The 27,352-nt window shown below is 47.6% G+C and overlaps 2 protein-coding genes across 2 annotated transcripts; one reads left to right on the plus strand and one right to left on the minus strand.

Annotated features, from left to right (window-relative positions):
- Positions 1 to 428: 428 nt before the first annotated feature.
- Positions 429 to 20,688, minus strand: ankrd52a (ankyrin repeat domain 52a; the record flags this gene model as incomplete). The annotated part of the gene is made up of 28 exons (XM_083657075.1): positions 429 to 700; positions 1,315 to 1,406; positions 2,466 to 2,548; positions 2,811 to 2,893; positions 3,684 to 3,829; positions 4,048 to 4,131; positions 4,691 to 4,778; positions 5,467 to 5,686; positions 7,881 to 7,998; positions 8,456 to 8,543; positions 8,688 to 8,889; positions 8,997 to 9,068; positions 9,186 to 9,297; positions 9,477 to 9,539; positions 10,578 to 10,718; positions 10,873 to 10,941; positions 13,805 to 13,922; positions 14,012 to 14,094; positions 14,888 to 15,002; positions 16,109 to 16,187; positions 16,860 to 17,072; positions 17,260 to 17,402; positions 18,845 to 18,932; positions 19,099 to 19,299; positions 19,534 to 19,604; positions 19,780 to 19,858; positions 19,995 to 20,078; positions 20,662 to 20,688. 28 exons carry the CDS (start codon positions 20,686 to 20,688, stop codon positions 429 to 431), a joined length of 3,234 nt encoding a protein of 1,077 aa, XP_083513201.1.
- A 2,348-nt stretch (positions 20,689 to 23,036) lies between these two features.
- Positions 23,037 to 25,970, plus strand: coq10a (coenzyme Q10A). The gene is made up of 5 exons (XM_083657089.1): positions 23,037 to 23,507; positions 24,022 to 24,171; positions 24,291 to 24,483; positions 24,598 to 24,699; positions 25,687 to 25,970. Exons 1-5 carry the CDS (start codon positions 23,365 to 23,367, stop codon positions 25,852 to 25,854), a joined length of 756 nt encoding a protein of 251 aa, XP_083513215.1. The 5' UTR covers positions 23,037 to 23,364; the 3' UTR covers positions 25,855 to 25,970.
- The last annotated feature ends 1,382 nt before the right edge of the window (positions 25,971 to 27,352 follow it).

Below are 27,352 nucleotides of genomic sequence, written 5' to 3' on the forward strand. Positions count from 1 at the left end.
CTATTAGCTGTCAAAGTTATATAATTATGCCGACATTATGATTTTAAAGGGTTCAATGACTTTGGGGGATGGGCCGGATTTGCGAGCGTCCGTTTTGGGGGGACGCGCCGTTACTTCATCTGAGTGACCTTGTAGAGCAATGGAACCTCTAAGTATTGAGCACTACTAGGAGATGGAGGAATGGGGTCTAATTGCATATTAGGTTTGACTGCACCTCAAGAGAAGACCAAACACACTCACACGCACACACAGAGACGCACAGACACATACACACATACATACATACATACATAAGAGAACAGACATGTGGGTGGGTGCTCTCCGTCTCCTGGTCCTCTGGGCCGTGTTAAAGGGAGTCGCCCCCTGGTGGTGATGATGGTGATAGCAGCTGACTGAGAGAGAAGGGGGGAGGGGCCAGACCGAGGCTCTCACTCAGACAGACAGCCGTCCAGGCCGACCGGCGCTCCGTGGCGGTCTTTGACGTAGCCGTTGTGGAGGCCGCCGCTGGGCAGGGGGGCGCAGGCGGCCGTGATGCCGCAGTGCTTCAGCAAGTTGAGACCCGGGGAGGGGGAGACGGTGGGCGGGGAGCAGGGGCAGGAGGAGGGGTCCCGCGGGGGGAAAGGCTTCATGGTGGAGAGGATCAGAGCCAGGCAGTCAGCCACGTCCTTGTTGGGAGCACAGGCCAGGGCCGGGGTGTGGCCTGTGGGGGGGGGGGGGACACGGGACAGGCGCAACGTTCACGTCAACAGACAATATAAACGGGTTTCCAGGCTTCAACGTTTCACGTGCAAATTAGAAAATAGGTCATCAAACTAGGGATGCACGATATATCGACAATCATATCGGTATCGTCCGATGTTAAGTCATTTTTTATACATATCGGCATCGGTCTGATGTTGCAATGTTAATATCGGTTATCGATATTGGCCAAAATCCTCACATTGAGATTAAACAATGTGTTAAATCTATGATTTATGAGCTTTTCCAAATGTTTTGGAAATAAAGAACTGCATTACTTTTTCAAATTCACAGTGTTTACACGTGTTTTTCCAGTATGTACAAAATTTGATGATCATAGAAATGTGGTTTTATACAGATCATATCGACATCGGTCAATATCGGTTATCGGCAATGTTAATATCGGGTTATCGGTATCGGCCAAATTTTCCATATCGGTGCATCCCTACAATCAAACGTCTACGTTTGAGGATTCTAACACTGTGCGTCCGCAGTACATACGTTAACTGAGTACTTCATCTGTAACCACAGTGGATGATAGGCTGAAGTGGCAAACAGAAGTGGGCCACGCCTCACCTTCCTCGTCCACAGCCAGCACGGTGGCTCCTCTGCTCAGCAGGGCCTGCACCACCGTCGCCAGGCCGTTACGAGCTGCAAGATGGAGGGGCCTGCAGGCGAAACATGCAGGAGAGAGCGTCAGCACAATCGCTGTCAAATGTGAACATTCGTAACATTTAGTTTTCATCCTGTCAAACTTACAAGGATAAATTGTAAATAGTCAGGGAGTGTGGTTGTGTGTATGCATAAATAAGTTTGTCCTGAATACAAAAGTATGGCACGATTATGCAGCGGATTCCAAATTCCTGTCATATTTATTGTAAGAAATATTATTAAAATGATTAATATATCACAAAATATATTTTGTGAAACAGTCAGCACAATCACTGTAAAATGTGAAAATTCTAACATTTAGTTTTCATCCTGTCAAACTTACAATGATAAATTGTAAATAGTCAGGGAGTGTGGTTGTGTGTATGCATAAATAAAAGTTTGTCCCGAATACAAAAGTGTGGCACGATTATGCAGCGGATTCCAAATTCATGTCACATTTATTGTAAAAAATATCATTAAAAAATGACTAATATATCACAAAATATAATCTCCAAAGAGAGGGTTGGATATGGTAGATTAGAACACTGATGAGGCAAAGATAACCGCTGCAGTATTACTGTCATTTGTTATTAGTTGAATACATGAGGATTTGCTTGTGGCTTTGGCTGCGTTTTTTCATTTCATTCCATTTTGATGAATGGATGCTTTGTTTGCAGCTCTGATGTCGACTATGTTCTGTATGGTTAGCTACTGCTATCTTAGCAACAATACATCACATTGAACCAGCAGTAGTAGTATCTGACATCAGTTGTCTAATACCAGTAATATTTTAAGGCTATAGGCCTAAAAAGGCAATTGTATAAAATTTGAGCAGCACAATTGTTGACAGAATACCAGTCAGTTCTATCTTTTCCTTCTTTTGCATACTGGGGGGACTGGGGACAAATAATGGCGTGTCTCTAATAATGACCCCGTCTCTAATAAAGGCCTCTTTTGTTGATCGAGATAAAAGGCGCCAGCCATCATTGGAAGCTTGGCAGTATTCTACGAATAGCATTTCTTTGTCCCATTTTTCTTTTCTTGTTCGTTCACACAAAACGTTCTACGCTCCTCACATTTGCAGTGCACTGTTGGTGGCGTTGATCAGAGTGGGGTTGTGGATCTCGCCCAGGATCAGCAGGGCGCACATCTCATGAGCCTGCGGGAGAAATCAAGAAGACGGTTAACAAGATGCATGTAGTGTGTTTGTCCATCAGAGACACCTAAACACTTACAGCAAAAGTTGGGTTTTTAAAAAACGTTACACACCGGCGGTATTTTTGAAATGAAAATAAACCCGAGCTTATTCATCACAAACCATGCTGGCTGAAGTATTGTTTTTTTCCCCCAGGTTCGGCGTTGCATGCCGGCAGTGTGCCTCTGTGACTTTACGGATGACGGTGAGTAATAGGAGTGTTTACCTTGCTGCAGGCCAGGTGCAGGGCAGTGTTCCTGTTGTCATCCAGCAGTGTCAGGTCTGCCTTGGCTCGGTGAAGAAGAATGGCTGCGCCACACAAACACCAAGATAAATTACCTTCTGCAACTCTATCTGGAAGTCACGACTCACCACTACAACAATGTACAATGAAGGCACACCAAATGCTACGTTTGGTGTAGTATTCTTCAACTTTGTTACCCTTATTGTATAGTAGTTCATGCAAAATTTGGTAAATGTTTGAATGTACCCGTGCCTCGTTTGTTTTAACTTGTGCATACCTTTTTCTGTGTGTCAATACTTTGAGAGCAACGCAAACCAGAGTCAAATTCCTTGTGTGTGCATACTTGGCCAGTAAAGCTGATTCCGATTCTGACTGCGTGTGATTTTCTAAGCCTGTTTGTAATAGAGGCAAAGTGAACGTCACTTCCTGCTTCAGCACTGTACCAGAGATTTTCATCTGCCATTTATTTTCCCCATAGACATTTCGTAAAATGCTTATAAAAATAGTTTTACTGGTTCAAATCAAACGGTTCCGCTAACGCTATAATCGGGAGAGACCATAGAACATTTCACTCAGACCAAAACTTAAAAAACAACATCGAAAAAATATTTTCTTCAAACCCGCATTTTTTTAAACGTTTTGATCCAAGTGAAATGGCATGTGATCTCTCCTGTTTCTAAATATATCTGAACCGTTTGGTTTGAACCAGTAAAACTCTTTTTATAAGCATTTTACTAAATGTCTATGGGAAAATAAATGGCGGATGAAAATCTCTGGTACAGTGCTGAAGCAGGAAGTGACGTTCCACTTTGCCTCTCTATTGGTGGCCATTTGCCAAACTGCATCCTGACTTACCCACGGTGCCGCTCTGTCCCTTGTCAGCGGCGACCATCAGAGCAGAGCGTCCAGTTTGGTCCACGGCGTTGATCTCGGTCCCGTGGCGAAGCACCAGCTGAAGCCCCGCCACGTCCTCAGCAAACGCGGCCGCGTGGAGCGGGGTCCTACAGGCAGAGACAGAGACGGCCCCGACCACTTATGAGCTCAGGGTCACAGCTTCAGATGCTGCGTTTAGTCTGCTAAGCTTTTAAGTACGTTATGCGTTCATAGTTAAAAATTTGCATAGACTGGAGAAGACAGAGTAGATCTTTAGTTTAGCCAAGGGTTGTTTCTGAAGGTGGTTCCTGAATACTCGACGCATCCACGTGTTCTATAGCCTCACCTTCCTTTGGCATCTCTGATGTTGATCATGTGGACCCCTGCACACTCCAGCAGCCTCTCTGCAGCACCACTGTTGCCGTTCATCCTGCAAGCGACACGATTGAGTCTTAATGACTAAAGCACAACACTGTCAGCTGATCCGAGAAAATGTCTTTTGTTTTTTCATCTGAAGTCTATTTGACACATAGAGAGCCAAAGTGAACGTCACTTCCTGCTTCAGCACTGTACCAGAGATTTTCATCCGCCATTTATTTCCCCATAGGCATTTCGTAAAATGCTTATAAAAATAGTCTTACTTGTTCAAACCAAACGGTTCAGATATATTTAGAAACAGGAGAGATCACATAACATTTCACTCGGACCAAAACGTAAAAACAATTCGAGTTTAAAGAGCATATTCTTTCATGTTATGTTTTTTAAAGTTTTGGTCTGAGTGAAATGTTCTATGGTCTCTCCCGATTCTAAATATAGCTGAACCGTTTGGTTTGACCAAGTCCAACCATTTTTATAAGCATTTTACGAAATGTCTATGGGAAAATAAATGGCGGAAGAAAATCTCTGGTACAGTGCTGAAGCAGGAAGTGAGGTTCCACTTTGCCTCTCTATTGGAGGCATGAGATGAGAGCCTTGGTGGTGGTACTCACAGAGCACAGTGCAGTGGGGTGAAAGGGTTTCCCTCTTCGTGGGTAAATGTTTTATGTTCAAGTAAAACCTCCAAACAGTCTTCATGCCCTGAGAACAAACGGAAACACATATTCAGCATAACAGACAACCGATTTTACATTTAAAAATGACAACGTATAGACCAAATCACCGTGACGTCACCATGTAAACAACATTACTTCCGCGTACCACTTGGGGAAGGCGGCAGGTTTAAATGTGCGTGTTGTCAAATAAATGCTGTCAAACCCTCTCGTTGTTTTCGGCCGACTACTTTCAATTTAAATGTTCAAACGGTTGGTAAACATGCTTGTCCGACGTATCTAGCCTTTCTTCTGTGTTTGTTTTATGTAGTGTTAGCTAGCTAATAACGTTTGTTTACAACTGTCAAACTCGCTGTTTTTTTGCAGACTGTTACAGACAGAGCTACTGACACCACGTTAATTTAATTTAGCTTCAAGTCTACTCTGGTCTGGTCCAACAGGTAAATTAGCTAGTCTGGTCTCCACTAACGTTAGTGAAAGTGTTGTTATGATGATATTAAACAACAACACAACACGAACTAACAATTTTTGTCTTCTTTGTCTGTTTTTGTCTTCAACACGTCAGTTTGTGACGTTCACCGCCATTATGATGTGTGGACCCCAGGGGTAACCGGAAGTAAATGTAAACATCCCCGCTGATTTGGTCTATAGGATTGGGGATTCTGATTAAACGGAGCAAACCTTTGTAAGCGGCCCAGTGTAACGGGGTGTATTACCTTTGTAAGCGGCCCAGTGTAACGGGGTGTATTTTTTGTTGTCCAGCAGTTGATCCTGGGGGTCAGAGGCCACGGCGGCCTGCACCACACTGGCCAGGATGTCGGTGTGTCCTCTGGACGCGGCGTAGTGCATCGGTGTGCTGCCCTGAGCGTCCCGACACAGCGCAGAAGCTTTGTGCTCCAGCAGGGCCGTCACACAGTCGTCACGGCCCAACACCGCCTGGACCACAAAACAAAACAAGAGTCATCACGGCCCAACACCGCCTGGACCACAACACAAAACAAGAGTCATCACGGCCCAACACCGCCGGACCACAAAATAAAACAGAGTCATCACGGCCCAACACCGCCGGACCACAAAATAAAACAGAGTCATCACGGCCCAACACCGCCGGACCACAAAATAAAACAGAGTCATCACGGCCCAACACCGCCGGACCACAAAATAATTAAAACAGTCATCACGGCCCAACACCGCCGGACCACAAAATAAAACAGAGTCATCACGGCCCAACACCGCCGGACCACAAAATAATTAAAACAGTCATCACGACCCAACACTGCCTGGATCACAAAAGAAAACAAGAGTCATCACGGCCCAACACCGCCTGGACCACAAAACAAAACAAAACAGAATTATCACGGCCCAACACCGCCTGGACCACAAAACAAAACAGAGTCATCACGGCCCAACACCGCCTGGACCACAAAACAAAACAAAACAGAATTATCACAGCCCAACACCGCCTGGACCACAAAACAGAGTCATCACGGCCCAACACCGCCTGGACCACAAAACAAAACAGTCATCATGACCCAACACTGCCTGGACCACAAAACAAAACAAGAGTCATCACGGCCCAACACCGCCTGGACCACAAAACAAAACAAGAGTCATCACAGCCCAACACCGCCTGGACCACAAAACAAAACAAAACAGAGTCATCACGACCCAACACTGCCTGGACCACAAAAGAAAACAGGAGTCATCACGGCCCAACACAGCTTGGACCACAAAACAGAGTCATCACGGCCCAACACCGCCTGGACCACAAAACAAAACAGTCATCATGACCCAACACTGCCTGGACCACAGAACAAAACAGTCATCACGGCCCAACACCGCCTGGACCACAAAACAAAACAGAGTCATCATGACCCAACACTGCCTGGACCACAAAACAAAACGGAGTAATCACGGCCCGACACCGCATGGACCACAAAACAAAACGGTCATCACGGCCCGACACCGCCTGGACCACAAAACAGTCATCACGGCCCGACACCGCCTGGACCACAAAACAAAACAGTCATCACGGCCCGACACCGCCTGGACCACAAAACAAAACAGTCATCACGGCCCGACACCGCCTGGACCACAAAACAAAACAAAACAAAACAGTCATCACGGCCCGACACCGCCTGGACCACAAAACAAAACAAAACAGTCATCACGGCCCGACACCGCCTGGACCACAAAACAAAACAGAGTCATCACGGCCCAACACCGCCTGGACCACAAAACGGAGTCATCACGGCCCAACACCGCCTGGACCACAAAACAAAACAGTCATCACGGCCCAACACCGCCTGGACCACAAAACAAAACAAGAGTCATCACGGCCCAACACCGCCTGGACCACAAAACAAAACAGTCATCACGGCCCGACACCGCCTGGACCACAAAACAAAACAAAACAAAACAGTCATCACGGCCCGACACCGCCTGGACCACAAAACAAAACAAAACAGTCATCACGGCCCGACACCGCCTGGACCACAAAACAAAACAGAGTCATCACGGCCCAACACCGCCTGGACCACAAAACAAAACGGAGTCATCACGGCCCAACACCGCCTGGACCACAAAACAAAACAGTCATCACGGCCCGACACCGCCTGGACCACAAAACAAAACAAAACAAAACAGTCATCACGGCCCGACACCGCCTGGACCACAAAACAAAACAAAACAGTCATCACGGCCCGACACCGCCTGGACCACAAAACAAAACAGAGTCATCACGGCCCAACACCGCCTGGACCACAAAACAAAACGGAGTCATCACGGCCCAACACCGCCTGGACCACAAAACAAAACAGTCATCACGGCCCAACACTGCCTGGACCACAAAACAAAACAAGAGTCATCACGGCCCAACACCGCCTGGACCACAAAACAAAACAAGAGTCATCACGGCCCAACACCGCCTGGACCACAAAACAAAACAGTCATCACGGCCCGACACCGCCTGGACCACAAAACAAAACAAGAGTCATCACGGCCCGACACCATCTGGACCACAAAACAAATGTTAAGCCGATGAAACAGTAAATCCCATCTTGTGGCACAGCTGAGGACCTGCTATTCAGATGGGTTTGAGGGCACAGCTATGATGGTGCGTTGGACTCACCCCCCTGTGCAAAGCTGTGCTGCCCCTCTTGTCCTTGGCATCTGGCAAGGCTCCCTTCTCCAGCAGGAGGTGGACACAGTCAGTGTGACCTCCCAAAACAGCGAGCATCAGAGGGGTCCTGAAGTCAAAAAATAAGACAAGTTGTGTTTGTTCCACTGAGTGGGCAGATTTAGAGTTTGACAAAAATAAATAAATAAATACATAAAAAAAATCAAAGCTGAAAGTAAAACTGAAGTCAAGCCTTTTCAGTTAAAGACTTCTTAGATCAGTGGTTGTCAATTTTTTTCACATGAAGGACCCCTAAACTGACAAAAATTAGACCACGGACCCCCATTTGATAGGATTTTGTCCCACGGTCCCCCATATGATAATAAGATTGATGCTTTTAGATGTTTTATTACAGAAAGTGTATAAAACCCGTGACCAAAATAGTCATTGTGTTAATTATGAATGGGAATTATAGTGAAAATAAATTACCCCCCTTTTGGCTGGGGACCCCCTGGAACCCCCTTCAAGGAGCCCCATTTGAGAACCACTGTCTTAGACTAAGAGTTGACATAGAGAGAAGAACTTACTGGCCAAATGTGTCTGCAACGTTGGTCAGATCCCCCTCCTCTCCATAATCAATCATCATAAGCAGACAGTCTGTGTGACCGTTGGCAGCTGGAACAAAGAGCAAAAAAACAAAATAAATAAATAAATCAGGAAACAAGGAACAACACAAAACTGACTCTATTCAGGTGGAAAGTTTTTTTTTTAACTCCCCGTGTCATGCTTTGAGATTATTCCAGCAGGGGGCGGCGTTACCTGCGACGTGAATGGGAGTCCACATGGCGCGGTTGTCATTGAGGAGACAGGAGGCGCCCTGAGCCAGCAGCACCTCCACGCAGCGGACGTAGCCTCTCTGAGCAGCCAAGTAGAGCACCGAGCGCCCCGCGGCGTCCTGCACGTCCACGTAGGCCGCGGTCTCCGTCAGGACATGCAGCGCCTGCCAGTGGCCCTTATCAGCCTGGGGGGGGACAGGGGGGAGGCGGTCACTACTTAACCAGCGCTGCCAGACCCATTATAATGGCCGACGTTGAGCCAGAGACTTGGGGCAAATGGAAAAACACTTACAGCGAGATGCAACGGACTGACGGGAATACTGCTCTCTATGTCTCCTAGTGCATTAAAAGACATCTCCAGGAGCTAAAAATAAAACGACAGAGAGGTTAGATCAGTTTGCGAGTTGTTGTGACAGCTGACTTGATGATGAGTGATGATGAGCTGTGAGGTCATCTCGAGGTGAGAGGGGAGAGAACCCACCAGCTCCAGGTTCTGCTTGTTGCCGTGGTACGCTGCATAGTGAACAGCGCTGTAACCCTTTGAGTTGACCATCGACGGATCAGCGCCGTTGTCCAAAAGATGCTCCAAGCAGCTGTGATTCAAACAGTGAAGAAAACACAAAAATGTAGACAACTGTGCCACCCCGCCCCCCTAGGACACAACTGTTATCCAAAACTAAAAAGGCATATTTCATAGATCAATCTATCAAATACGACATGAATCACATGATCAGATGGAGGATAGATAGAAAAATTAAAATAAAAAACTCACAAGTAGGACTCCTTCGCCTCGTCCTCGTCACTCTGATGGCTCGCAGAAAAATGACGATCAACTCTGAAAAAGTAATCAATGATTTTGATCATCTAACCACTAGAACCATTTAATATCTGGATAAATACATGACATTAGTGAGCAGGGTTTCAGGTCTTGGATCGCCATAAACTTTTCACTTCAGTCGGGCTGATTGAGAATAAATCAGATAAAAAATGTGTCTATGTTGACGTCTGTGCAGCACAGTAATATTCTTGACATTGTTGGGGACATATTTACGCCATCATCTACCAGACACGGTTTAGAGACTTTTCATTTACATCCAGACTTTACCCCTTTGCTCCTTTACAGGTGAGAGGTAACGCTTCGTCTCAGTTAACGAGAGACAGATATAACCACCGTTTTATTACCTCTGGGAAATGACTGACATTAATTGTAGCCCATATAATCTATTATAAAAGAAAGTAACCGAGTGAACAGCTACTGCTAAAGAGTAACAGAACGCACCTTCACAACAGACATGGCGACCGCTTCATCAAATTATCATCAGAGGAAAGACTATCATTCAATTATTGTGCGAATGTAACAGAATGATTTTTGAGTATGAATATTCTGTCAACATTTGCATTGGCGTAATTAAATATGGCATTACGGATTACTTTTCCAGGAACGATTTCAGCCTCACTTTCTGTGTGTACAACAGAGAAACACTAAACAGATAAGGGCAAGAAAATGAGACTTCTTTTTGGTCCATCAACTACAGTGGCTGGTAAGTTCCAAAATTCATCGGCCACTTTGACCATTTTGAGGTTGAAGGAACTCCAATGGCGCCAGTGGAGGTCCAAAATGTGTGAGTCAGTAGCCAATCAATGAGTAGCCAGGAAGGGGAGTCGCACTCCGTTTGAATGCTACAACAAAGCTGATAATATACAACTTGATTCTTTAAACATCGGACCCTTTCAAAGTACATCACAAACTGTCAATTTTGTGCAATTCGACAGCGCTGCTTAATCCAGAACCTTACTTCCGGGAACTTTTGTGAGGTAAAAAACAGGTCCATCGGAGTGAATGAAGATGTTATAGGGCACTAACCTGTCCAACCTGCAGAAGGCTTGTGAGGCGGCAGAGTAGTGCAGGGGGGTACAGCCCGTCTGGTCCGGCTCGTTGACCTCAGCGCCAGCGCTCACCAGGGTCACAGTGCACTGGTACCTCCCATTAGCAGCCGCATAGTGCAACGGTGTCCTGCAGGGGGACAAACAAACAAAGTGGAGTGGTGATACACGGTACTGAAAAATCTCAGACCACCGGAATATTAATTTCTGTTGAAGTGCCCGGAGAACAACATTTCAATCCTTATCGGCAGATGCAAATCTATTCAAAATGGCGGCAAACTCACCTTCCCATCTTGTCCCTCTTATTCAAGTCGGTACCACTACTTAAGAGCAAGTTCAGACATTCAACATTTCTGTAAAAGAAAGACGACAAAGGGAAGGAAATTAAAACCAGGTTAAGAGAAACGGCACTTTCCAGGATGCATACATCGGGTGATACTGGGGCACTTGTTTGTCAGTTGAACGGTCCCACTCCCCAGAGGAGGCTGTGTGTGGGCTTACCCTCCAGAGGAGGCTGTGTGTGTGGCTTACCCTCCAGAGGAGGCTGTGTGGGCTTACCCTCCAGAGGAGGCTGTGTGTGGGCTTACCCTCCAGAGGAGGCTGTGTGTGGGCTTACCCTCCAGAGGAGGCTGTGTGTGTGGCTTACCCTCCAGAGGAGGCTGTGTGGGCTTACCCTCCAGAGGAGGCTGTGTGTGGCTTACCCTCCAGAGGAGGCTGTGTGGGCTTACCCTCCAGAGGAGGCTGTGTGTGGGCTTACCCTCCAGAGGAGGCTGTGTGTGGGCTTACCCTCCAGAGGAGGCTGTGTGTGGCTTACCCTCCAGAGGAGGCTGTGTGTGGCTTACTCTCCAGAGGAGGCTGTGTGTGGCTTACCCTCCAGAGGAGGCTGTGTGTGGCTTACCCTCCAGAGGAGGCTGTGTGTGGCTTACTCTCCAGAGGAGGCTGTGTGTGGCTTACTCTCCAGAGGAGGCTGTGTGTGGGCTTACCCTCCAGAGGAGGCTGTGTGTGGCTTACCCTCCAGAGGAGGCTGTGTGTGGCTTACCCTCCAGAGGAGGCTGTGTGTGGCTTACCCTCCAGAGGAGGCTGTGTGTGGCTTACTCTCCAGAGGAGGCTGTGTGTGGCTTACTCTCCAGAGGAGGCTGTGTGTGGCTTACCCTCCAGAGGAGGCTGTGTGTGGGCTTACCCTCCAGAGGAGGCTGTGTGTGGCTTACCCTCCAGAGGAGGCTGTGTGGGCTTACCCTCCAGAGGAGGCTGTGTGTGGGCTTACCCTCCAGAGGAGGCTGTGTGGGCTTACCCTCCAGAGGAGGCTGTGTGTGGCTTACCCTCCAGAGGAGGCTGTGTGGGCTTACCCTCCAGAGGAGGGTGTGTGTGGCTTACCCTCCAGAGGAGGCTGTGTGTGGCTTACCCTCCAGAGGAGGCTGTGTGTGGGCTTACCCTCCAGAGGAGGCTGTGTGTGGGCTTACCCTCCAGAGGAGGCTGTGTGTGGGCTTACCCTCCAGAGGAGGCTGTGTGTGGCTTACCCTCCAGAGGAGGCTGTGTGTGGCTTACCCTCCAGAGGAGGCTGTGTGTGGCTTACCCTCCAGAGGAGGCTGTGTGTGGCTTACTCTCCAGAGGAGGCTGTGTGTGGCTTACTCTCCAGAGGAGGCTGTGTGTGGCTTACCCTCCAGAGGAGGCTGTGTGTGGGCTTACCCTCCAGAGGAGGCTGTGTGTGGCTTACCCTCCAGAGGAGGCTGTGTGTGGCTTACCCTCCAGAGGAGGCTGTGTGTGGCTTACCCTCCAGAGGAGGCTGTGTGTGGCTTACTCTCCAGAGGAGGCTGTGTGTGGCTTACCCTCCAGAGGAGGCTGTGTGTGGGCTTACCCTCCAGAGGAGGCTGTGTGTGGCTTACCCTCCAGAGGAGGCTGTGTGTGGCTTACCCTCCAGAGGAGGCTGTGTGTGGCTTACCCTCCAGAGGAGGCTGTGTGTGGCTTACCCTCCAGAGGAGGCTGTGTGTGGCTTACTCTCCAGAGGAGGCTGTGTGTGGGCTTACCCTCCAGAGGAGGCTGTGTGTGGCTTACCCTCCAGAGGAGGCTGTGTGTGGCTTACCCTCCAGAGGAGGCTGTGTGTGGCTTACCCTCCAGAGGAGGCTGTGTGTGGCTTACCCTCCAGAGGAGGCTGTGTGTGGCTTACCCTCCAGAGGAGGCTGTGTGTGGCTTACCCTCCAGAGGAGGCTGTGTGGGCTTACCCTCCAGAGGAGGCTGTGTGTGGCTTACCCTCCAGAGGAGGCTGTGTGTGGGCTTACCCTCCAGAGGAGGCTGTGTGTGGGCTTACCCTCCAGAGGAGGCTGTGTGTGGCTTACCCTCCAGAGGAGGCTGTGTGTGGGCTTACCCTCCAGAGGAGGCTGTGTGGGCTTACCCTCCAGAGGAGGCTGTGTGTGGGCTTACCCTCCAGAGGAGGCTGTGTGTGGCTTACCCTCCAGAGGAGGCTGTGTGTGGCTTACCCTCCAGAGGAGGCTGTGTGTGGCTTACCCTCCAGAGGAGGCTGTGTGTGGGCTTACCCTCCAGAGGAGGCTGTGTGTGGCTTACACTCCAGAGGAGGCTGTGTGTGGCTTACACTCCAGAGGAGGCTGTGTGGGCTTACCCTCCAGAGGAGGCTGTGTGGGCTTACCCTCCAGAGGAGGCTGTGTGTGGGCTTACCCTCCAGAGGAGGCTGTGTGTGGGCTTACCCTCCAGAGGAGGCTGTGTGTGGGCTTACCCTCCAGAGGAGGCTTTGTGTGGGCTTACCCTCCAGAGGAGGCTGTGTGTGGCTTACCCTCCAGAGGAGGCTGTGTGTGGGCTTACCCTCCAGAGGAGGCTGTGTGTGGGCTTACCCTCCAGAGGAGGCTGTGTGTGGCTTACCCTCCAGAGGAGGGTGTGTGTGGGCTTACCCTCCAGAGGAGGCTTTGTGTGGGCTTACCCTCCAGAGGAGGCTGTGTGTGGGCTTACCCTCCAGAGGAGGCTTTGTGTGGGCTTACCCTCCAGAGGAGGCTGTGTGTGGCTTACCCTCCAGAGGAGGCTGTGTGTGGCTTACCCTCCAGAGGAGGCTGTGTGTGGCTTACCCTCCAGAGGAGGCTGTGTGTGGGCTTACCCTCCAGAGGAGGCTGTGTGTGGGCTTACCCTCCAGAGGAAGCTGTGTGTGGGCTTACCCTCCAGAGGAGGCTGTGTGTGTGGCTTACCCTCCAGAGGAGGCTGTGTGTGGCTTACCCTCCAGAGGCAGCAGCGTGTAGACAGGTCCTCCCAAAGTTGTCCGGCGTGTTTATGTCAAACCCAGCAGATAGTACGTGCTCCTTACTCATAGATGAAACTATACTATACAGCTGACCTGTAGGGGAACGAGGGAACGATTGGCGGTAATGGCGATGTTAAAGCGTATATCTCAAACACTGGAGATGGAAGATTGAAAAGACAAACCTGAGGAGAGTAACTTGCGACAACAGTCTGAAAACCCGTAGAGCACAGCTAAGTGCAAGGGGAACATTCCGTGGATCCCACGTCTAGAAAGGCAAAAAAAAGACGCACACAAGTGTCTTAGAAACAGAGTCAAAATCTTAAATCTGCTTAAAGGGATACACCACTTTTTTGGAAGTTTAGCTCATTTGCCACACCCCCCCCCACATAACCAAGATACACCATGCCTTACCGGCACTGTCCGCTCAGTTTACAGTGAGCTACAGTCGTGAAGTTAGTAATTATCACCATAGAATGGAGGCTAATGGTACAGCTGTTAAAAATCTGCCAAAACAAACATCTCACTGCGCCAAAATACATGTTGTGCTTCGGGTACTCACCAGTCACCACACGATGAAATATGAATCCAAAATGCACATAATTGGTCTTTTTGGAAGGAAAAGAGGTAGCCGGCACTACTTTCCAAACATGGCCGCCGACCTCTTTTCCTTCCAGAAAGACAGATTATGTGCATTTTGGATTAATATTTCATCGTGTGGTGAGTAGCCGAAGCACAACATGTATTTTAGCGTTGTGAGATGTGTGTTTTGGCAGATTTTTAACAGCTGTACCATTAGCCTCCATTCTATGGCGATAATTACTAACTTCACGACTGTAGCTCACTGTGAACTGAGCGGACAGTGCCGGTAAGGCATGGTGCATGTTGGGGGGGGATGTGGCAAATGAGCTAAACTTCCAAAAAAGTGGTGTATCCCTTTAACACTAACGGTCTTACAGCATCGTAATAATATTCCACGAGGCACAGCGTTTTAATGTGCCTTAATAACGCGGAGGCAGCGCTGTTCATCAGCGACAGCACTTGAAGGCAGTTTGGCCTACCTGGCCGTGTCTGCTCCGTTGGTCATCAGAGTGCTGATCAGCAGTTCGTGGCCGTACTTAGCAGCAACGTGGAGAGGGGTATTGCCATACTTATCCACGCAATCAATCTCCCCGCCTGACAGGAAGCAGGGAGCAGGAAGTGAATCAAACAGACATTAAAGGAGGAGGAGACAAGCCTGTAATAACACATCGAGTCAATCAGGCCGCGTCGCCACGGTTACCAAACACATCGAGTCAATCAGGCCGCGTCGCCGCGGTTACCAAACACATCGAGTCAATCAGGCCGCGTCGCCACGGTTACCAAACACATCGAGTCAATCAGGCCGCGTCGCCGCGGTTACCAAACACATCGAGTCAATCAGGCAGCGTCGCCGTGGTTACCAAACACATCGAGTCAATCAGGCAGCGTCGCCACGGTTACCAAACACATCGAGTCAATCAGGCAGCGTCGCCACGGTTACCAAACACATCGAGTCAATCAGGCCGCGTCGCCGCGGTTACCAAACACATCGAGTCAATCAGGCCACGTCGCCACGGTTACCAAACACATCGAGTCAATCAGGCAGCGTCGCCACGGTTACCAAACACATCGAGTCAATCAGGCCGCGTCGCCGTGGTTACCAAACACATCGAGTCAATCAGGCCGCGTCGCCGCGGTTACCAAACACATCGAGTCAATCAGGCCGCGTCGCCGTGGTTACCAAACACATCGAGTCAATCAGGCCGCGTCGCCGTGGTTACCAAACACATCGAGTCAATCAGGCCGCGTCGCCGCGGTTACCAAACACATCGAGTCAATCAGGCCGCGTCGCCACGGTTACCAAACACATCGAGTCAATCAGGCCGCGTCGCCACGGTTACCAAACACATCGAGTCAATCAGGCCGCGTCGCCGCGGTTACCAAACACATCGAGTCAATCAGGCCACGTCGCCGCGGTTACCAAACACATCGAGTCAATCAGGCCGCATCGCCACGGTTACCAAACACATCGAGTCAATCAGGCCGCGTCGCCGTGGTTACCAAACACATCAAGTCAATCAGGCCGCGTCGCCGCGGTTACCAAACACATCGAGTCAATCAGGCCGCGTCGCCGTGGTTACCAAACACATCGAGTCAATCAGGCCGCGTCGCCACGGTTACCAAACACATCAAGTCAATCAGGCCACGTCGCCGTGGTTACCAAACACATCGAGTCAATCAGGCCGGGTCGCCATGCTTACCGTTTTGGATGAGGATCTGAGAGCGTGTGAAGCGTCCGTGAATGGCTGCCATGTGCAGGGGGCTCTTCCCTTCTTTACTCTGGAGAGGGGAAAGAAAAGAATAAGTATTATCAGTATAATAAGTATTTCTTCTCAAACAGAAGTAACGACTCAGACTTTGTTGAAAGAGCTTTGGAAAAGTACTACGAGCGGGTTGTAAAAGGCAGGCATAAACAACTGAGCATTTCAATTTACACGAATAATCCTCATTATTTTTGCTAAATATTGTGATGATCACTAGGTCTTGGTTTCAGAAAACAATTATTTTACTGCACTTTTGCATGCGAATAAACTTTTACTTTTTCCAGGTCAGTATTTCTCAAAGTAGCAGCAGTTAGAAAGTCTCGTTTTCACTCTTACTGTTGTCCTTATTTACACAATAAGGTCTCTCTTCCACCTTCCGTCTTTACTGAAAATATTGTTAGGCGGACTAGAACGCTTCTCTTCCGACCGAGAGTCACTGAGAGTCTCTCACGTCCAGACCAAGATCTTTTGATCTGTGAAAGGCTTATTTGATTCTAATGTTTATTACGGTATTGGTAAAGCTACTTGCAGCAGCATAAGATCCAGAAGTGTCTTTAAAATGAGTCAAATCCAACTTGGTTTATCAGGTGTTCCCATCGTGCATATGCGTAGTAGTATGGTTATTATTGTAATTTCAGACGTACACGTGTTTGAGATGAAAGTTGAAGTTTGGGGACACATTTCATACCTGCTGGTTGACATCTGCCCCGTTGTTGACCAGCAGCTCCAGGCAGAGGGCGCCGTTGGTGGAGACGGCGGCCAGATGCAGAGGGGTGTAGCCGCTCTTGTTGGGCTGGTTGACGTTCGCCCCGTGGTTCACCAGCTCGGTGGCCACGGCCTCCTGGCCCATGTAGCACGCCACGTGCAGCGCAGTGTTTCCAAAGCCATTGGGCTCATCGATCTGACACGACAGAAACAGTCACACACACCAGCATTCAAGATCGGACCGAACACAAAGTCTGACAGACAGAAAGGAAGGACGTCTGGAATTTTTAAATATAGCGATTCAACAAACACGGGTTACATTTGATCCAAAATTGAGACATTTAAGAGTAAAAAAATGGACTTGAGCTTACAGAGTCACTCACCTCCGTCCCCAGCCTCAGAAGGTACTTCACAATTTCGATATGACCACTGGCAGCTGCGGCGTGCAGCGGCGTGTAGCCCTGTTTGTCCTTGCAGCATTTGTCAGCGCTGCGGGACACCAGCAACTTCACTACCTCCACGTGCCCTACAGGGGGAACCATAATGGAAGAAAACACTTGAATTTTGTGATATTAATAATATCAATCAATCAATCCATTTTTATTTAAAGTGCAAAATCACCATGAAGCATGGTCCCAGTACACTTTACACTTAAAAAAGAGCATAGGACAAAGTATAACAAACAATGCTCTAAGAAATTAATGTTAAAAGGATGTTTACAAACAAAAATATTAATAATATGTTGCTCTTTTTGGGAAACATAGCAAGCAGCCAGTCTTCCTTGAGTGTTTTACAAACAGGGGGATTTTGGTACATGAGGTTACCACCACTGCTGGCATCAAGAGTTTAGACTGTCCCACAGTTGTGCCATAAACAACTGGAGGGGCACTCGGACAGTGCAGACCTCCGCCAAGGTACATGTAATTATTGCTTTTTCGTGAAGTCGGATCCGCGCCAAAATGTTATGGCTTCTCCACAAAGTTTCATGACAATTGGGCCAGTTCGTTTTTCCGTAATGCTGCTGACAAGCAAACAGACGAAACAAACAAACAGCACCGAAAACATAACCTCCTTGATGGAGGTAATAAGCAGCTTTAACTGCTATTTTCAAATGTCAACAAGTTTCCTAATTGTGCCGAGCAGAAGTGGCCAGAAACTAGGGCTGCACGATATGAGGAAAAGCTGCGATGTGCGATAACACTGTTCAATATTGCGATGACGATATGACCTGCGATAAATAAAAAAAATGCTATAAACACAAATATTAATGGGTAGGGGTGCTCCGATCCGGCTAAGCCACGATCCGATCCGATTCCGATTCCTGGGGACACCCACCCTGGGGATCCGATTCCAGAATCGATTCTCGATTCCAACGATTCTCGATTCCAGAATCTAGAATCGATTCTCAATGATGTAGTTTTATATTGCAATAACACACAAAGGTAAATCTAAGACAAAAAATGACAATTGTATTAATGCTGAACTTCAAATTCAACTTCTGAAGTATTACAGTGAGGGCCTAAATTCATTTTGCAATATGAGTGTGTTAATTTAAGCATACGTATCAGTAAGTGGCACGGGATTCTCAAAGCCTGTGTTGAGGGTCATACGAACAAAAATGCACTCTTGAAGCTAAAAAAAATCCAAAACCAACAAGTTAATTATTTACATTTTTACTTCAATGTAGAACAGTCATTTCTTACACATGAGATTACTTTTAGCCTTTTAGTCAGTCAGTAGTCAGTTTAGTAGTGAGTATTGGCCAGAATGACATGAACATTTGGACACTTATTCAGCCGGTATCTTGCATGTTGCGTTCAGGTGCACTGTTAAAAAAAAATATATATATATATATATATTGCGATAACACGTGACTTTTGCGATGTGTTCATCGCGCATTTTCATATCGCGATGACGATGAAAATACGATTAATCGTGCAGCCCTACCAGAAACTGAAACCTGCTTACCCAAGTAGGCTGCACAATGGATGGGCTGCCTCTCTTTCTTATCGATGGCACTCAGGTTGGCCCCTTTGTTCAGCAGCAGCTTCACCATCTAAGAACCAACAAACCAAAAATATGCGTCAGTATTTCGTCACCAATGTATTTTTGTATCTGTCACCAACTAGTATCTCAGACTCTGCAATCTACATCGACTCTGCATCTTCACAGCAAAATCGCAGCACACTCCTGGTTCCGCCCTCCCTCTCTCTCTCTCTCACCTCCTGGAACCCGCTCTGAGCAGCGTGGTGCAGGGCAGTTCTGCCGGTACGATCTGCCATGTTCAGGTTGCTCAGTTGGGTCAGCAGGGCCTCGGCGCAGCGCGTGCCACGGTTGGCGGCGGCCACGTGCAGCGGTGTCTGCCAGAGCTTGTCTATTGCATTCGCCTCTGCCCCGCGCCTCAGCAGCAGACCCACTGCCCTCTGGGGACCAAGAAGCAATCAAGGGCTTAAAAAAATATATACGGTATATATTTTCCATCTGCGGGTTTGCTACATTTCCTGCGGTGCAGCGTTTTCATTGCATACATCTAGATGGAATCAATAACCCTCCATGCATGCATAGATAATAGAATCACAGGGTGAAGCTATAGCCGATTGAGCCATCATTAGAGTGTCTGGAAAAGCACCGGGAGATTAGTAACTCATATAGCTTACTTCGTTCCGGGAAGCAGCCGCCCTGTGCAATGGGGTCAACCACACATCGTCTTTAGCATTTACACTGGCACCTGTCAAGACAAACAGAGATCAGGAGGTCACAAGGACGCAGTGACAACGAAGAGGAAATCTTCTGCGATGGCGACCACGTCAGAACAGTCCACCACATTTCTGTAGCAGGTTACAAGATGGGAAGCTTAATCCTTCACACAGTCGCAACTATCAAGAACGCATGCAGCAGCTCACCTGATTCAATGAGAAGGTCCATTATATGGACGTCACCCACACAGGCAGCAGCATGAAGCGGCGTACGGCGCTCTTGGTCCTGAGGGATTCAGATATGCAGGACCAATCAATGGTGACCTTTGATTTGCATGTTCACCTGCTATTACAGGGACCACCATCCCGCCAATGAGTCTGGCTGCATTTGCAAAGTAGAAGCACTTCGTAACTGTACTCACCAGTGCATTGACATCCTCCTTTTTGTGCAATAATTGTTGGACTTCTTCAGCATTACGATTGAAGATGGCCTGGACCAGAGGAGGCTGCAATACAGACATGTCTGTTAACGTTACGCGCTAGCGCTGCATGAAATGCTCTCCGAAGCGAAAGCACAGATTTTCTCCCCCGTCTGTGCAACGTTAGCTGAATGGGCGTTTTAACCTATAGCTACAGACTGCTAAACGAATGCTAACTACTAACGGTATGGCTAAGAACGTGTATTTATCGTCAGTGAATGCGATACTTGTTCCCTTCCAGCCAATAGACGGAGCCCTAGCTGCGGCCTAGTTACATCAGGGCCCCTTGTGTCGTCAGCTAGTCGGCTCTGGCTACATCTGGTATGAAGCTGGCCCTGGCCCAGACCAGGGCCTAGCGTTATAACATGAGCAGGAACGACAGCGACAACGCGTCTTAACATCGCCGATCGCAATGACTGACGTTCATATGTTTACAGTGTCAATAGCGAATAGCTGCACTCAAATAAGCAATAATCAGAAATTGCCTAGTGACAAAAAAACAAGCCGTTAACACGAAGAAAACATGCTGCGCACAAGAGCAGTTATTTAGTTGCCAGCAAATAGACTACGCCACAGCACAGACCACGGAGAGCGCTTTCTTTCAACCTACCTGGTCTGCAATGTTGAGTACTCCCATCTCCCAAACTCAGCCCGGACGGAGCTCCTTCATGAGGATCAAACTGCGAGGTATATTGCGGTGCGCTACTGTATCCACTTGTTCAGACTGCACCCATAACTGGTTGCAAACAGAATAGCGGGCTGGATCTGTCACTGTTGTTGTCCGTATCCAATGTCTGCTGGTCTGACGACGCTGGCTACGACTGCACTGGTCCGCCTACAGGCGTGGCGGCGGTCTGCTTCTTTCGCATTGTCCGGTGCAATGGCGGCACCGTGTGGTAGAACCAGGAACAGAAAGTCAGATTTCTCCAGAAAATTGAGAATTAGAATTGAAACTCCCCTGAAACTGCTTGGAGCCCCCCTGGGGAGGCCCTAAACAGTAAACAACGACTATCTTCTTGCATGTTTTTAGTGGGGCTCTAAATTCGAGCAATTCTGGATCTCAGACTTGCAGTGAAGTCAGTTCAGTTCAGTTCAGTTCAGTTTATTGAAAAAAAGGGGACAGAATCAACAACTCAATGTAAATACACCAGGTTTAGCCAAAAGGCTAGTTTCCACCCGTAGTCCCCGGCCAAGGTGTTGCAACAGGCTACCTAAAATAATAAAAATAGAAATAGAAGTCAACTGTAAAAAATACACAGAGCAAAGCTATAGCGCAGGTTAAAAAGGACATGAGTAAAAAGACACAGCAGTCTCAACAGGTACATGCATAGGAGACAACAAAATAACAAACAGGATAAGCCAAGCAGACAGGTGTTAAAAGCAATTACACATAGGCTACAACAGTAAACAGACCAGTCAGTGGTGATTCTAGTCTGTTGGGGCCCTAGGCAAAAATTCCAAGGGGCCCCTTCCAACCAGCATTCCTTCACTTTCAATTCAAGAGAAAGTACATGAATCATGCAAGTTTGACAGGAAGGATTCACATTATGTTCTCATGAATTGAAAGTGAAAGTGAATGACTGTGAATCATTCCTGTCAAACGTGCATGATTCACATACATTCTCTTGAATGTATGTTTAACTTTCAATTCAAGACAATGTAGGCTACATGAATCATACGAGTATGACGGGAATGACATGGGCCCTCTTTAGGGAGGTTTCAATGTCATTGCAAATTGTCCATTGGTTGTTTTGGCGAGGGAGTTGTGATCACTGCTGTGGAGTAAAGTTTCTCAGCCATCGGAGGCGCCCTAATGGCCTGGGGCCCCAAGCAATTGCCTGCATTGCCTGTTCACAAGCTGCGCACGTCTGGAGTACTTCAGCTGCAGCAGGTGAGGTCGCCCACTTCACTGATGGTCTCCAAAGCTGTGTCGAGCATCTCTCTGGTATGAGTGGCCGACGTGCAGAAGCACTGGACTCGGTTTTGGGGGTGGGGGGGGGGGGGCCGACCACCAACATCTCTCCCTTTCAACATCTCAGGAGTGTCACATTCAATTTCATCCTGGGACACATCAGCCTTATGGTTGCCCTCAAAGGGCCGGTTGTAAATGTAACACGATATAAATGTATCTAGCCTACTTGTTATAATTGCCACTGATTTGATCAGTAGGCTACTGGTCTTTAGTAATAATAACGTAATAATTAACTAGCTCTGAAAGCAGAATTATAGGAAAAATAATGGCAAACAGACAACTAGTAGCCTACAACTATAAAAACTAATTGAGGTGAAATAAAATGAGATGCCGGGCCATATTTGGCCCCCGGGCCTTGAGTTTGACACGTGCCATAGATTATGAAGCCGATGTCGTGGAGTTTCCTGCGGATGCCATAAATCACCGATGATCTCACAATGTCCATTGACCTGTGTCAACTGATCAATGGTGTCACCTATGCATAGAAATTGTGACATCATCAGTGACATCAGGGATGTCATACCGACTGATGTCACAGACATTGTGACATCATCAGTGATGTCATAAATCCTTCCCTGCTGTGCTGATGTTACAAATTGACGACTCGTGCTATATATAGGCCTATATACCTGTATACACTCATCTGAATGAAGGAATAAATGCATCCATGAATGAATGAATGAATGAATTAATTAATTAATGGATTATTTCGAACAATTTAAAAAGATGAAAGGATATATATATCACCTGGACCTCGGTCCTCGAGCACCCAGCGCTATTTTTGGCAAGAATGACTGAGTGAGAGTTTTGCAGGCTTTACACTCCACCTCGATAGGGGGCAGCATTTCACCAGGTTAGCAGCAGGAGGGAGGGAACCTAGCCAAACAAACCTCCTTGAGCCAAACCGAAGGCCGACGGACAGAGAGACAGAAGAAAGGAACAGTTTGTCCCCCCGCAGCCGGCGTTTTATTTAGCACCCGAAGGTCGACCACGGCCGGGAGTCATTTGACAACACAGCCAATGGCCTGTCTGTCTTTGTCAGCAACTCGGGGACTTCAGACACGGAGTGATATTATGAGTCACGTTATTGCTGCAAAAAAATAGAACGCGGCCCTAGGTCGTTTGTTCGGTGTCGTTATAGCAGCTAGCTAGGTTAGCCTCGATAGTTGATTGGCAGCTAGCTTATGACAGCTAGTTAGCCCGGTAGGTCAGAAGTAGCGTCAAGTGTTAATAATTATACCCGTCCGAGCGAAACAGGATTTTAACCGGGTCACCTGGTCTTTAGACCAGACCGGACTCAAAGCTCTCAGTCCCGGGTGGTGAACTCACAGTGGTGACTTCATGGCAGCCACGGCGGGCGCCCGGAGGTTACCCATGGGTGTCCGAACCTTCAGCGAGTTTCTGGAGATCGCCACCGTGGGCGGCTCGCCCGCTCGGTCCTCCTGTCGCACAGCGGGGACCAGATGCCTGCGACAGAACATCAGGTGAGCGGACCCGTACATGACAGGTGTTGTTGTTATGAGTCATTAATATGACACATACCGTTCAATACTGCTTGACCGTGTCGCCTGTGTATCTCCTGTGATTGAAATGGTATACCGTTAAATCAGAGAGTATCAAGGTTTGCTGGCTGTTACATCGTTAGACAATAAGCCAGTTACTAATTAATTGGTTGACTATCAATCACAACACAGTAGGCCAGCTTCCACAGGTCACCTAGAACCTCCACCCTCCCCTGAACGGACACCCAGTCATGCTTATTGCCAATAAGCATGACTGGGTGTCACATTACATAGCTTTTCCCCCCTGTTCATATAAAAGGCCCAACTCAGAAAATACCAGCATGCCCCAAAACACAGTAGGTACCTTCCATTCCTTGCTGGACCAGTCACCAGTATATTATCATCATTATCCAGCCTGTTATGGGGCGGTGCTTGTGGCAGGTTACACTCATTCCAGAATAATGTGGCTTATTATGGGACATTTCCTCTTATTTAGACACTTGTCCTCCTGTGGGATCCTGATGACCAGAACTCCCAGAGTGCTTTGCCTTCAGGACTGGGACACAATGGCGGCCGTTCCCCAAAGCAGAACCTTCATGGGCCTGACCAACAAGAGGAAGGAGTACTCGGAGCGTAGGATACTTGGGTAATTCTTCCCAGTATAGCCACAGTAGTAACTGTCTCATTTTGAATTCATTTGACAAAAAGGCAACGAGTGTTATTGTTTATTATGCGCTTACGTTTACAATGCTGGCTGGCCTTCAGGTTCTCCATGCAGGAGATGTATGAAGTGGTGGCCAATGTGGATGAATACAAGCTGTTTGTGCCCTGGTGCAAGAAGTCTCAGACCATCATGAAGAGAGCGGGACACTCCAAAGCCCAGCTCGAGGTGGGTTTCCCACCGGTGGTGGAGCGATACACCTCGATGATCACTAGCGTCCGGCCTCATCTAGTCAAAGTAAGTGACCACCAGCTTCAGTGAGATGTTTGTTGCTCTCACAAATGATGTGTCTGATGTTCAGTGTTTCATAACACAGCTGTAAGAGTTTCTCCTTTTGTGTGGATTATTTAGGCGGTCTGTACAGATGGAAAGCTATTCAATCACCTGGAGACAATATGGCGCTTCAGTCCTGGCATTCCTGGCTACCCTCGCACCTGCACTGTAGACTTTTCTGTGAGTAGCCCATACTATGTTCATCACTTGCTTATTGCGATTTGTCTCGCAGTGACACTCAACCCGAGGCTCGAGAGTCACATGTAGCTCCTTTATGGGTAGTTGTGACTAGTGTCCTCCTCTAGAGCAGAGGTTCTCAAAAAAAATTCAGCCAAGGACCCCTTATAAGATAGAAAATATACCGGGGACCCCCTCATTCTGATTTGTGATTTTGGGCTCAGCTTGTTTCCACGGTAACGTGCTTGACATTTAAATTGATAGGTTTGTCAGATTAGAATGTAATCCATCAACCATTTTAGATTTAAAGCCATAACATATTTTCGTTGAACTATGAAGCTTTTTGCACACAAAAAAAGTTTTTGCGGACCCCCTGGCAAAGTGCCATGGAACCTGGGGGTCCCCGGACCCCCATTTGAGAACCACTGCTCTAGAGAGAGAGAGTGCTGTGAGCGGGGGACCAAAATGCGAGACTCATTAGCCAATGAACAGCCAGGAAGGGGTCTCGCGCTACTTTTGCATGCTAAAATAAAGCTAATAATGTACTATTTGATTCAAGAAAAAAAAAAACTTCAAAGGTCAACACAAACTGTCCATTTTGCTGCAACTCGACAGTGCTGCTTAATCCAGGACCTTACTTCCTGGAACTCTTGAGAGTAAAAAACTGGTCCATTGGAGTGAATGGAGATGTCACAACTCTTCTTACACGGCTCTGGTTGTGACTCTTTTAAGTCCTACTTAAAATAAATAAACAAAAATCTAAACAAATAAAAGGAGGAAAGGGACTTTTCTTTGGATTGTGGCTCTTGCAAAGATTTCTTTGTTAACGTGGCTCCTGAGTAGGACAAGGTTGTGTAGCACTGCCACAGTGTCCATCGGTCCTTCTGTTCCTGTCCTCCTTGCCTCTTTTTTTATTTTATTTGTCTGTGTTGTGTCCTATATTTACAGCGTACTAAAAAATACCATTATGTTGTGCTATATCTTTTACAGATCTCCTTTGAGTTCCGCTCTTTGCTGCACTCCCAGCTAGCCACGGTGTTCTTCGACGAGGTCGTAAAGCAGAACGTTGCTGCGTTTGAGCGGCGAGCCTCTAAGCTCTACGGCCCAGAGACTCGTATCCCGCGCGAGCTGATGTTTCACGAGGTGCACCAGACGTGAGGCCGGCCGCTGTATGTCCTCCTCCTAGCCATGTTACGCCAATATATCAACCTTCTGCTTTCATCCCCACGGACCTGCATGATGCCACCTCAAGTCTCCCCCACCTCCCAGATGTTACAGTGCTTCCTCACACAGAAGATGTCGGAGCATCCATCCCTCGTTAGCACCATGTTGGAACAATCGGAATTGTTCTTATTCCTGCCTCCACATAAGATGACGCAGTCGTCATTTTTCAATGACGTCCCCCCTCCATAAGTTGAAGTCTGTACAGATTCCATCTACCTCCACTCAAGGGATGCTTCCTTGGCAGAGGAAGCCTGCTGCATTGCTGGTCGCGCCATTGAAGTTACAAATCTATATTTATGTAAATATAATAGTAAATTATAATATCAACTTCATAATACCAATGGCAGCGAGTCAACCGTTATTGACATTGAAGGGACTCCTCGGGCAGAAAACACACGTGGCTTTTTACAGAAAGGCACAGGTAGCCTCTGAGGTTGCCTGGGTCCTCCTGACCGTCCCTGACCTTCAGATCCACGTACTCCAGCAAGTTGGCTGCTCCTGAAGACGGAGATGGAGTGTAGCTGGTTGACAATTCAGTCTGATATGCAGGCTACCTTTCAGGCCGACTTGGTGCTAATATGGAGGCGTGTTTGGCTGTCGAACAAGGCTCACAACTCACCGTGTCATGGGGAGGGTGGGGTGTTACGCCCCACTCAGTATCCCCACCGCATCATCATCTTCAAGTCAAGGTGTGTCCGATCGTCTCTTTCAGTTCAGCACTTGCAACAGTTAGTTGACTATATCAGGAAAAATATAATTTGCCCATACTTTTACTTTATAAAATCTTAAAATCTTAGTTTTAATATAATGTCTGACCTATGGTGTTGAATTCAGTGCAAGCCTATAAATTCGTTCATTTTATCCTTTGAAGCTGCTCAATTTATGCAGCACTGATTGTGCAAATTAAGTAGATTTTATTGAGTTTCCAACGAAACGTGCCATGTTTGTTTGGGGTGAAAAAGGACGTTGCCTCCAGTCCTCTCACTGTGTGCTGTGAGAATATTATCCAAGTGCTTTTTTGCAGAGGGCAAGAAGCCGTTTTGTCTTCATTTAGCTTTGGCTTCAGTTGACTTCAAGTATGGGAAATGGAGTTTTAACTTGACTACTATGTTATGGGTTGTAGTTCTTGACATTGAGGCTTGGTCCACCATTGCAGTTATGCCTTATTTTACAGTCCAGCACTATGATAACCAAGAGCTCCTGAATTATTAAGATGGCGCCCCTGCCGGGAGCTTAAAATGGCTATTATCTCAATTACTATTCAACCATTTTGAAAATTATCCCTTTCCGGAAGTTAGATTTTCCTAGATTTTTAGTGTTATTTAACATGTCCAATAGTACCAGAATCTATTGAAATACCTTTTGTATCAATTTGTTCAAGGTCAGGTGCTCTCTCTTTTTCATATTGACTGGCCTCATGGGTTAGTTTTCT

The sequence above is a fragment of the Poromitra crassiceps genome (genome assembly GCF_964638095.1).
Source record: "Poromitra crassiceps genome assembly, chromosome: 20".
Lineage (NCBI taxonomy): Eukaryota > Metazoa > Chordata > Actinopteri > Beryciformes > Melamphaidae > Poromitra > Poromitra crassiceps.

Bases quoted from the DNA above. Each gene is read 5' to 3' on its own strand.
- coq10a (XM_083657089.1), top strand. From the start codon at position 23,365: ATGGCAGCCACGGCGGGCGCCCGGAGGTTACCCATGGGTGTCCGAACC. The intron at 24,172-24,290 runs GTAATTCTTCCC...GCTGGCCTTCAG, and splicing joins TCGGAGCGTAGGATACTTGG to GTTCTCCATGCAGGAGATGT. The intron at 24,484-24,597 runs GTAAGTGACCAC...TGGATTATTTAG, and splicing joins TCCGGCCTCATCTAGTCAAA to GCGGTCTGTACAGATGGAAA.